Raw genomic sequence first — 12567 nt, forward strand, 5'->3', positions numbered from 1 at the left:
CCGGCGGCAGGTGCTCGGAGGTCTGGAGGATGCTGACAACTGACAAGCGGGGACCGAGATGGGGGCGCTGTCTGCAGCAGTGGCGAGCTCTATGGTGGAGACTGGCGAGCGGCGGCGAGGCTGCTTGCTACTGTAGTAACGTTTTTGAGCGGCAGTGGCTTCATGAATGCCGTTCGCGCAGCAGGCGGCGGCCAGGCCATGGCGCGCCAGAAAGCCGGCGTCGCCCCGACGGGCTACTGTTGTCACAGACGCCAAGACAAAAAAGCGCATTCAATGTCCGGTTCAGGCGGCCGGTAGCCATCGATGTGGCAAGGACATGGCGTCGCTGCCGCGTGCCTCGGTGGGCGCGGCGCGGACGAGGAGAACCAGCGTCAGCAGTACTCGCGGTTGCCTGCCACTGCCGCGATAAGATTTGCTGGCTACTATCAGAGGGTTCAAACACAGGTCTGGACAAATTTTGAATGAAACAAACAAAAGGTGGCTGATGGCTGTACCCAACGACCATTCAACGGAGCAGGGGTTGGTGCTACAAAATTTGAACGCGAAGTTGTTTTGTAACCTACCGGGTACTAGTCTATTGAGAGACGACCATGCCGGTTGTCAAAGTGAGTGATCTGAAGTCTGAAGATGAACTGTATACTCTGCTTGAGGCAGAGCATGACTGGTTCGATGCCGTCTGCTTAGCTGCTCTGAACTCTGAAGACGATGCCCACGAGCACATGAAGGCATGCACGCATAGCCCACAGTGTTATACTACTACTAGCTGTTAGCTGAAACAAACGGCAACAGAGTAGCAACCGAGACGCACGACAAAGAGCAGAACATAACAAAGGAAAAAAGAATGGTTAATTACTAGTAACAATGAGATGAGATGGTGTGGTGTCTCTAGCTCTGCCATGCTACTACGGTTTGCAGATGACCACGAAGCACGGGAGCAGCGCCCTCGGGTTCAGCAGGTACAGCTCCTCGATGTTGGAGTAGGGCCCGACCTTGCCGGCGAGCGAGTCGAAGCCCGTCTGCCCCGCGAACTCCCTCAGGTTCTCCAGCGGCTTGTGCACCCGCCCCGCGATGACCCTGCACACCAGCAGCGCCTTGCGCGGCGCGGCGGCCGGGTCCGCCCCGTCGTCGCCGCAGGAGGCGGGGGGCGGCGCCTCGATGGACTCGAACGCGCGGCCGCTGGTGGAGGTGGTGAACACGCCCACGCCGGCCTTGCCTTCCTTCCTGGCGGAGAAGCCGTGCCGGATGATGCGGCACACGGCGCACCTGTCGGAGGCGCAGAGGCTGCTGGAGGCGCCGGAGCCGGCGCCGAGCGCGCACGAGAGCGTGGCGCCGTGGAAGCGCAGCAGCTCGTTGCCGTCGGCGAGGCAGCGCGGGTGCTTCTTGGGCAGCTTGCTGGCCTTGAGCTTCACGGCCTCGCGGTACTCCTCGAAGCGGGACAGGGTCCGCTGCGTGTTGTGCACCTTGAACACCCGCTCGATCCGCACGCAGCTGCTCTCCGACTTGAGCAGGCTCGTCCGGCAGATGATCTCCACGATCTTCCGCGACGAGTCGCCTTCCACCAGCTCCGTCACTGCACACAAGTAGCCGGGTTAGATGGAGAAAGGCAATTCCACATCTTCTCCCTGTTTCTGAAGTTCAAGTTGCATGAACAACGAAACTCCAAAAAAGGAAGAGCAAAATATAATGTTCTTGAAAATTGAAGCTTCTGGTTACTGCTTTGCAATTAAGAATCCTATGAATGGCTTGTCCAGCTTAATGAAGAAAAAGCATGGAGTCATTGAAAAAGTTGGAAGCGTGCTGCAGACTACGGAACGCAGAATCCAGCAGAATCTGATGCTACAGACGAGCAGTAAATGAAAAAGTTGCAAGCATGGATTCGCAAAAAGAGCAAAAAGTTTGGATTAACATGAACACGGCGGTGAGCCCCGGACTCTCTGTACCAGGTAGTTGCAAACCTTTTGCGGTAAAGACGCGGCCGGCACGAACTAAAGTGCCACCGGCACCGCCCATCGCCCGGACGGCGTGAAGATCCACGGGGGACTGTGTGTACCACCAGCAAAAGCTGATCTGTACGACGGGAGATGCAATGCAATGCGGATGCAGATGTCAGCAGCGGACGGCCTCACCTGCATGCTTGGAGAGGTGGTGCGCCTCCAGGGCCTCCCACTTGCCGAAGTGCTCGCCGCACCGGTGGCAGCTGAGCCCGCCGGAGCCCTTGCCGGCGCCGGCCTTGGCGGTGTCCTCGCAGGACGCGCGGTGGCCGACCGCCACGGAGCCGTTCCGCTCCAGCAGCACGTTCGGGGACCTCGGCGGCGTGCAGCGCACGCCGCCCCGCATGGAGCCGCTGTACGGCAGTCCGTGGCCGGACCACGCGGGTCCCGGCGTGCCGGGGCGGAGCGTGCCGACGAAGGACGACACGACGCCGCCGTCAGATCCCCCGCCGCCGTCGGCGTCGTGCGCGGCGGCGGTCCCGACGGCGCCGAGCCCCCCGCATCCGCCGAAGCCGGTGATCTTGAGCTCGCAGCGGGAGTTGGTGCTGAGCACGACCTCGTGCGCGATGGGGTTAAGGAACTCGCTGCTGCCGATGGACCGCGGGCTGCAGCTTGGCGGCTGCCCCGGGTGGCGCTTGCTCCCGTGGATGACGTCCCGCAGGTTGGCGATGGAGCGCGAGCAGCCCGACCGCGGGGCCGCGCGCTTGGTCACGATCGACGACAGGTTCCCGCCGCCGCCGCCGACCGCGGCGGGACCGGCCTTGGCCCGCGGCACGTGGACATCCGATGGCTCGGAGCGGCAGTGTAGCGACCGCTTCAGCGCGAACCACACCGTCGGCGGCGGAGCCTTCCCCGCCGCCGCCGCCGACGCGGCCTTCTCCTCCTCAGCCCGCGCAGCAGCAGCAGCTCCGGGAGCAGCAGCAGCTGTGGCGCTCCCGCGCCGCCTCCTCTCGCCCATCGAGTCGCGGGGCGGTGGCGCGCAGCTGCGTCGTCGGTCGCTCGCCCGCTCGCTCGCTCGGTCAAGGTCACTGCATTACTTGGGGCGGCACGCTTGCGCCGCAGAGCGGCATCCGAAGGCAGCGAGGGAGGGAGGCTGGCGGGGGGGGCAATTAAAATCCGCCCTGGGATAGTGTTGGGTTGGGCGGGCGGCAGTAAAGGCGCGCCACCAAACCAAACTCGTGCTCGCTGCGCTACACTGCTGGTGTTTCGCAGGCGCCCTGGCGTGTTGCCCGCCGGGCCGAGCTCCTCGCAGTAGTTAAGGCGGGGAAGAGGGCGGTGGGTACGCGCCGCGCGACGACCTGTGACCCAGCGGGGGGGGCGGGGGGGGGGGGGGGGGGGGGGGGGGGGGGGGGGGGGGGGGGGTCTCGCGGCTTCACAGCGAGGCTAGTTCCTTCCCGGAACCAAAGCCACCCCAACCGTACAAAAAACAAGACGGGTGCCGCGAGGGACTCCGGGACGGGGACCAGGCCGACACGTAAGAACAAATCTTGAACTGTAACGAAGCGGAGGCGGGTGAAGGAGGGACCGCGCGTCCCACCGCGGGGCGGCGGGGGGGGGGACCCCTTTTTTTAGGTAATTAGGAGCTTCATTAATTGGAAATAAAGTTGTTACAATCGCTACGATCAGGTCGCCACTCTCCCAGAGTTTGACCTGGCGAAACCTGTCTAGCACAAGAATGAGCTACCCTATTACACGATCGCTGTGCATGAACAAAGGTAAACTCATCGAAGCTCCTGCCGATACTCCTGATATCCCATAGGGCCAGGCTAACCGCAGATCGCTGCTCCTCCAGCTTTTCCCGTAGCTTAATCAGGTCCAAGCAGTCTATTTCCAGACAAACCTTGCGAACTCCCAGCTGTTGTGCCAAGAGAAGACCATCCTTGCATGCCATAGCTTCCATCAGCAAAGGGATCAGTGGCTCAATTATACCAGGCTGCTCGTCCTGCGAGGAAGCGCCCATCATGATCACGTATTACTGCCCCTGTTGCCCCAGCATTATCAAGCTCATAGAAAGCACCATCGGCATTGCACTTGCACCATCCTTCCAGCGGTCGTCTCCACTTCTCTGTCCCTTTGACCTCCTGTTTCTTCTCTGGATGTAGCAAGTGCCACAAGTCGAAAGCCGTGTCACTTGCCCATTGCACAGCTTGTCGCACTGGCAGCGGTGCCTCTCCATGTCGATGGTTGTTTCTCATCATCCAAAGTGACCACATCCCACACAAAATCACCGCTGCATCTCTCTTGGGGCAGATATCAATACTGAATCAAATCCCTCGCCCAGGTCCTATCATGAAGCCTCGGCAATTTGACACCGGTGATAATTCTTGCACTGTCCGAGAACTCTCTCGCCACCATGCAGTCCACAAGCACATGCTTAATTGTTTCTTGTTATGCTACACATACTTCACAGTTGGCAATCTTTTCAATGTATCTCCGATGGAGAATGTCTCTAGCTGGTAGAAACTCATGTAATACTCTCCACCAGAATACTTGAACCTTGGGTGGGACTTCTAACTTCCATATGGCCTTCCAATCATGATCAGACGAAGAACTCGGTACACCTTCATCACTCATCTGTCGTAGGTTGCGTTCTAACAGACGATATGCAGATCGGACCGAATACATTTCATGTTTTTCATGTTCCTATGCTCAGAAATCTTCCCTATGGCCATTGAGATAGGTTGAGAGAATAGCTTCCGCGTCAAATTCACAGAAGATCTCTCGAATGAGCTCCTCATTCCAATGGCCACTATCTGTCAATAGCTCCGACACTTTGGACACCTGTTGATCAGGTGCCGTGAATGGTCGCCTTAATGGGTGATTCTGCATCCATTTTTCTTTCCATATATTTGTGTTCTGGCCATATCCTATTCTTTTTATCAAACCATCTGTAAGCACCTCACGTCTAGCCAGAATTGCTCAACATGTTTGGCTTGCTTGCTTCTTCCTTGTTGCAAACAAGAAATCCCCATCATTGAAATATCTTCCTTTCAACACTCGAGCACATAGGGAATCTTGCCTAGAGATCAACCTCTAGCCCTGCTTGCCGAGCATAGCCTCGTTGAACATTGTTAGATCTCCGAATTCCATACCTCCATTCGCCTTTGGTCTAGCAAGCAGCTCCCATCTCATCCAATTATCTGTCGAGCTGCCCCACCAGTAATTGGCCATTGTGCTCCTCATTTTCTTGCTGGTACTTACTGGCAGAAGGAAGCAGCTCATGGGATAGGTGGGTATAACCTGTGCCTTGGGCTTCAACAAGATTTCACGTCCAGCACAACTAGCTTCCCGTCCAAACCAGCATCCTACTAGCCCTTTAATTTTGGTTGGCATGTACTCAAATGCCTCTTTGATGGATCTTCCCAATGCTGTTGGTAAACCCAAGTATTTTTCCGCCAGTGCCTCGTTTTGAATCTGCAAGGTATTTTACGGGTCCATAGATCCGGGGTCCCAACGGGACTGCCTTCCCGCGACACTTGGCTTGACAAAGGGCACAGCAACAACACACATCTGGACCGGCCCAGCTACACGTAGCCAGGCCAAGACCACGATCCGGCCACCAGCCGACTCCTCCGACCAGGGGTGGGACCACAGTCCGACCTCGACTGAGCTCTCCCGACCGGGTACTCCCGACCGAGTCCTCCCGACTGGGGATACGCCGTACCACCCGTACCGCTCCCCCCGACCGACTCGTTCGGGGCCGACTGGGATAACCAACCGGGGACGCCCGCTCAGTGTGGGCCTAGGGAGCAGGTGGGACGGATAACGAGGAAGCACCCGGGTCAGCCGGCCCTACGCAGAACCATATCGTGCCACGCCCTGCGCACACCTGTACGGTACCGTCATAAACCTACTCGCTACGACGGAGTGGCCCGACGAGGAGAACAGGGACCGAGGACGGAGGCCATACTACACCAGACGACGTGGGCTTCGACAAGACTAGGCAGCGCCCATACACTCACTCTCTTATCCTTTCCGACCTGTAAGACCGTTCCCTTGTACTACAAAAGGCCACCTCTACGACTTACGCACTCTTACATTCTTACACTCTTCGACGCTTAGCGCACGTCTGAACTCTTGCCACTCTCTTCCACTGAGACGAGAACAAGGCTAGGACTCAGGTGTCATCCTCCTCTCATTTGTACCCCCACTGCATACTTTGAGCACCTGTGCTCAGGAATAAAGTTGATCGGCCGACTCTGACTAGATGTAGGGCGCGTTGCCCGAACCAGTATTCATCCTGTGTCATTATGTGCTAGGCTATATCCGATCTAACGCATGGCAAAACTACAAATATTTACTTGTTAGCTAGATTTCGCACCGACAGTATTTGTTATGGCACTCTTCATGTCATCTATGCTATTCTTGCTAAAGAACACTGCAGACTTGTCACGGTTCACCAGTTGTCCCAATCCTCGGTGGTATATCTCCAAAATATCCTAAAGCCCATCAACCCCTCTCTTCGACGCTTTAGACAAAATGACGCAGTCATCTGCAAAGAGAAGGTGCGATATCCATGGTGAGTGTACACTGACATGTACCCCTCCTCAGATGCACCGGGCTCAATGATTTTAGGAGCGAGGATAGCCCCTCAATGCACAACAAGAATAGGTAAGGCAAGATAGGATCCCCTCCTAATTCCTCTTATTGGCCTAAAGCAATATGTTAACTTTCCATTAACTCTAATAGAAAAGCCAACTGATGTTACACACCTCATGACACGCTAGACAAACTCATCATGAAAGCCCAACTTGAGCATGATTCCTTCGAGATAAGGCCATTCCACTCGATCATATGCTTTCGCCATATCCAGCTTAATTGCACACACCCCATTCTTCCCTTTCTTCCTTTTCAGATAATGTGTGCATTCATAAGCTGTAATAACATTGTCAGTGATCAGCCTTCTAGGTACAAAGGCACTATGTTCCTCTGAGATGATCTCACGCAGAAACCCTCTCATTCTATTAGCTAGCACCTTTTTTAGTCAGATCTTGTATCTCTAAGCAGATCTTGTAGATCACATTGCACGAAGATATAGGTCTGAAGTGTTTCATATCTTGCGGATTGTTGGTCTTTGGAATGAGCACAATTGTTGTGAGATTGATCTCCTCCGCAATCATTCCCTCATTGAGGAACTTCAGTACAGCTCATGTAACACTCGGGGCAACCAAGTCCCAATGAGATTGATAGAATCCAACTATAAAACGATCCAGGCCTAGAGCTTTATTCGGCCCCATCACGAACAAGGAACTTTTCACTTCTTCCTCATTATATGGCCTTGCCAAACCCTCATTCATCTCATCAGTTACCTTGGTGGGAACAAGTTGCAGTATTTCCTCTATTTCCAGGGCTAGCTGAGCTGAGAACAGGTCATGATAAAAATCCATAGCACACTGCTCCAAATCAGTTTGCTGCAAGATCAATGAGCCATCAGCTAAATGCAGAGCCCGAATCTGGTTGCTTCTTGCTCTCTCTTTGGACTTAGCCTGAAACAAAGATGTATTTCAATCTCCATCCTTCATCTAGTCAAGACGGGATCTTTGCTTCTCCATAATTTCTTCCCAAGATAGTAGCTCAGAGATCTAAGACATGAGGCGTCTCTCTTGTCTTGATGGTCCAGTACCCAGGGATCTGCTATGTTTAACTTCAAGTTGCTTCCGTAGTTTGACCAATCCTTTCCAAACCGAGCCAAACACATTTTGATCCCATTCCTGGAGGGCCTCTTGCACCCTTCCCATCCTTGATCTGAGCTGCTCAAGATTGGCAGAGTCTACATCCTCTCCCCATGCAGATCGCACTAGGTTGAGGTACAATTCATCTCTATGCCACATATTTTTGTACTGGAATGACTTTGTCCACCCCCCTTGATCAGTTCCTGATTGATGGATATCAACAAGCAGGCAGCCATGATTAGATTTCGCTGACTGCACATGCCATACCGCCGTCTCCGTGAACCAATCTAAAAAAGCTTGATTTGCAAATACTCTATCGAGCCTAACCTTGATGATGTGATTTCCTGCTTACCTGTTATCCCACGTATATGGAAGACAATGGAATCCCAAGTCTATGAATCCGCACGTGGCCACCGTGTTTTTGAACCCCTCCATCTGTCATTCAAGGCGCACATTACCACCAAACTGCTCACTAGCCTCTAACACTTCATTGAAGTCCCCAACACATATCCACGGTAGGGAGCTTTGCGCACTCAGCCAATCAAGCAGCTCCCAACTTTTGTATCTCAGTTCTCGTTTTGCTTCACCATAAAAGCCAGTAAGACGCCATAGCTCCTGCTCAGACTCTGGGCCAAGGATCGCCACATCAATGTGAAGCTTATCATAGCTAGCAGTTTCACCTTAAACTCCTTTGTCCATAGAAGAGCCAACCCGCCACCTCTCCCCGTAACTCCCCACACCAACACCATTCGGGAGCCCAAGGGATCGTAGCAAACCATCCACTCGGTCATGAAAGATTCGTGTCTCCGAGAGGAATATGAAACTAGGGCTATGTAGCTTGATTAATCTATAAATCTCTCGAACTGCCTCGGGCTGCCCCAAGCTCCGGCAGTTCAGACTTAAGATTTTCATTATGCCCGGCGGGGGCTGCCGCTCGCAGCCACCGCCGATCTAGCATTGGAATTGGTATCCGATGTCTTCTGCTTCTTACTTCACTTGTCAGTAACACCATCGTTACACTCACGAGAGCCTACCAGTTGACTCACGCGGGAGCTCACCCGGCTCGCTAGAACCAGAGCCGCCATGTCAACCATCGGCAAATTCAAGTCTGAAGTTTATGAAGAATTAGGCTCGAAACGCTTTGACTTCCTCTTCTTTTCTAGCTTCCTTGCTTCTTCTTTTTCCCCTTGAAAGAGTTGTCACCCTGTATTTCTGGTCGCCACCTCCTTCCCCTTGGGTACATCAGGATTCTACTTTTTTAAGGGGGACATGATCTCATCCCCATCCTCTTTCTCCCTAACGTCCTCATCAGTAGTCAAGCGGTGTTCCTCCTCATCCATTGGCATCGCCCGTCTCCCCTCCAACCTGCTCGACATGCTCGGGCAGAATGAGCCCCTAAGGATGTCCCGCTTCCAAACGACTCTGCTGCTGCATCCGTAAAGCTCTGCAGCTTCTTTCTACGATCATCCGGTGCCCATAGTGGGATCTCCCGATCATACAGAAGTTTACCATGCGCATTCCCAGGCGCCGGGTTCTCACAGTCGAGTCCTTAGTGGGCCATCATACCACACGAGAAACAGAAAAGAGGGAGTTTCTTGTACTGAGCATCAAACCATTCGGGCTCCCCGTCCCTAGTCATCCTCAACAGCACCCCCCCTCTTGATCACCTTGCCATCTCCATCAACATCCATCCTCTTGACTTGACCCAACAACCTTATCGCCCGAACTCCCCTATGTTGGTTCATCCATCCTAGTGGGAGGTTGAGGATCCTCAGCCATATGTCCATACGATCGAAGCAAATCTCAGACAGCTTTATCTTCTCGTCGTATTCTTTGAGGATTACAGTGTGCTTCCCAGCGATCCAAGGTGAACCGGCTAGCACTTGCTCCATATCCACCTTGCTCCCAAATTCTGCAACAAAGAGATTGTCGCCTTTCTCCCCGATCGAGCGAATTTTCATGCCATATGGGTTACCCAACGCCGGCTTCATGGCCGCTCGAATCGTATTAGCGTGCTGCGACAATGGGGACAATACCTTCCCTAGTAGTGCGAACTCAACGACAGCAGCCTCCCCCTCTCCTTCGTCATCGTTGAAATCTGCCACGTCTCCTTCCTCCACCATCAAGTTGAGTTTTTGCAGTAGATCAACGATATTTGGATTAGGGTTTGCCCGATCCTGAGATGTGCGGTCTTCACCGCCTCTACCAGATCTATCTCCAATCTCTGTTGTGGCTTCCCGGAGAGGAAAACAAGAGTGCAATGTGGTAAAACACCACCGCACAAAACAATCTTAGAGTCTAGACCTAAGTGGAGCTAGAAACCTAAGAAATTAGGGTTACAGAACGTGAGTGATCGCCGGCGCCGGAGGGGCTAACCGGCGGTATGAGGGTGGCCATCGGCGACAGGGCCGTCACCGACGTGGCGTGGATGCCAGGCTGGAGTTGCCAACGGCGGAGCAGGCCTAGATCTCACCGGAGTAGCAAGTCTAGGATGGGATCTTGATCGCCTCCGAAAAAGGACCCTGCACTGATGAAAACTCACCTTTACTCCTGGTTGGTGAGGGACGTAGATCCTGAAAAACTAACTGGGACTAAAGACCCCCTTTAGTCCTGGTTGGTGTTACCAACCGGGACTAAAAAAAATGGGACACCCGCGTCGGCCGCCTGACCGCCCGCGCCGACCCCGTGCCGGCCGGCCGCCCGGCCCGGCTTGCCCACCTGTGCTGGAGCCACCCACCCGCCCGCATGGAAGAAAGGGAGAGGAGAAGGAAGAAGAGCTAGCGCTGCCTGCATGCGCGAGATAAGAAACAAAGAGGAGGAGATAAGGTGGAGAGATGGGGGCGCGTGAAAAGGTCCCGGTTGGGCGTTTAATCCCGGTTGGTACCGGGACTAAAGATTTAGTCCCGGTTGGTGTTTTCAACTGGGACTAAACGCCCCACTAGATTTTCTCTATTACAACCGGGACTAAAGGGGACTCTTTAGTCCCGTTGAGATTAGTAACCGGAACTAATGAGCCCGTCAGAGGAGGCTGTTGGTGGTTCATTCTTAATTCGGAACTAAAGACGTTTTGTTCCGGATCAAAAAGATAATAGGAAAAGAAATATTGGATGGATGGTGAGTCGCCGTGCAATGCTGGGGCGGCCGTGATTGCGAGGGAGCAGCGGCTACCGAACGACGAGATCGCCGAGGTCGTGATCCGTGCCGGGTACGGGACAGTGGGGCACGACACGGCGGACAGGGACGTGCGGGTTTGTGCGTATGCTCGATTCGGCATTCGGTGCCGTAGTAGTAGGCTAGTAGCCGACTGTGCTGTTGGGCGGCGGCGGCCATGACCATGAGAAAGCCGCCGGTGTTTCTATTCTGGTTTCGGAATTCGGATGCATCAGCTGTTCCGAGTCCTTCCCAGGGCTCTACGTTTCGTGGTTGGTTTTGCCTTGTCCGATGTGAAAAATCTGCGGACGACGCGCTGTCAGTCTGTCGGTGTGCTACGGCGCACGGTATTGATCGGCATTATCATGGCAATGATTACGATGTTGGCGCTAAAATAGCGCCATCAGTAGCATGTGCGGGCGAGGCACAAAAGAAGGCAGACCGCGGGGGGTCTCCTAACCAAGGCGCAAACGGCCATCTCACGAACCGAACAGGCCCATAAATGCGCTTTCACTGCCCCGCCCGCCTGGGTGTTCGCTAAACAATCCATCACGGGGCGGCGGCCTGCGTCTCGTCGCCTCCGGCGATCTACAATCTACGACAGCGCCTGCTTGCAAAGTGCAAACTGTCCAAATGCTCCATGGTGAATGTAACACGGCAGCTGCACTCCACGTACTCCTACCGTTCAGGATCAAGTGTCATGACAAACCAGTGACATGTGCACGGAAACAACTACCGGTGCATCATCACCTACGACAAGTCAGCAACGAACCGAAAAAGATCACGAGGAAGCCGCGTGGGGCCATGCATCATCCTGTTGTACGCGCGTACCGTAGTGGTAAAACTGTGAGCGTGGCATGGTCCAACAATGGAGCGACGGCATGATTATGTTGGCGCTAACGATTGCAGGTGGTTCGTTCGCGCCATCCTCCGATCCGTGTGTGCCCAACTGTTTGTCTTAAACTCGCCGTGCAGTCTCGTACCACGGGTAACCAAAAGCACCCGTGCCCGTGAGATCGGAGGGAGATTCATGAGCCGCGCCTCCTGTCCATCCACATCCACTTCCCGCGGCTGGAATGATAGGATCATCGGAGCAGCGCAACTAACCCGGCGGAACCGGATCGTGACGCATGAGGCTCGAGCAAAGCCGGCAATGGCAGCTCGCCGGTAACGACCGTTCTCTCGATAGGGACTCATCCAGACATTCAGGGGTGCCGTGACGGACAGCGATATTGAGGTGCCAAATAAAACCACTTGAGGCTTGAGCGAGGTCAAGATGTTAGCTAGGCCAGATGTTTTTCTTGAGGACAGAGAGAGAAAGAAAGGTGTCCAGATGATGTTAGCTAGGCCATTTATGCCGGGTTCAATGTGCTCTGCTTTCCATGCCTGGTACTGGGGCTACACACTGCTTCAGCAGACGCTTTGGCACTATTTGCAGGTTAATCATTCGAGTAGCATAGTAGTTTCCCAACTACTGTACGTGTGGAGTAGTAAATCGCAAGCGACGAGCCCGTGAGTGAATGAGCTGAAGCCTGAAGGCACTGTGCGCAGAGAACACGCACGAAACACTTCACTTGAAACTGTGTTTACCGAAGCAGCGCTGCTGCATCAGCAGGTTCAGAGCTCCACCCATTGATTCCTCGCTAGGTTTTGGGATAGTCGATGGCAGTTCCCAACCCATGATAATCATTCTATCTAGAGCCTAATCCGTCATCATTTCATCGAGTGGTGGTAGCTGGAGACGAATTCGCTGG

The 12567-nt window shown here is 54.3% G+C and overlaps 1 protein-coding gene across 1 annotated transcript; it reads right to left on the bottom strand.

The window, feature by feature from the left end:
• Positions 1-714: 714 nt before the first annotated feature.
• On the bottom strand, positions 715-3251 carry LOC117854738 (uncharacterized). The gene is made up of 2 exons (XM_034736965.2): positions 2127-3251; positions 715-1570 (listed from the first exon to the last, which is right to left on the bottom strand). The coding sequence occupies exons 1-2, from the start codon at positions 2947-2949 to the stop codon at positions 903-905; spliced, it is 1491 nt and encodes a 496-aa protein (XP_034592856.1). The 5' UTR covers positions 2950-3251; the 3' UTR covers positions 715-902.
• Between the last annotated feature and the right edge of the window lie 9316 nt (positions 3252-12567).

Source organism: Setaria viridis, chromosome 5, assembly GCF_005286985.2.
Source record: "Setaria viridis chromosome 5, Setaria_viridis_v4.0, whole genome shotgun sequence".
In the NCBI taxonomy this organism is placed as follows: domain Eukaryota; kingdom Viridiplantae; phylum Streptophyta; class Magnoliopsida; order Poales; family Poaceae; genus Setaria; species Setaria viridis.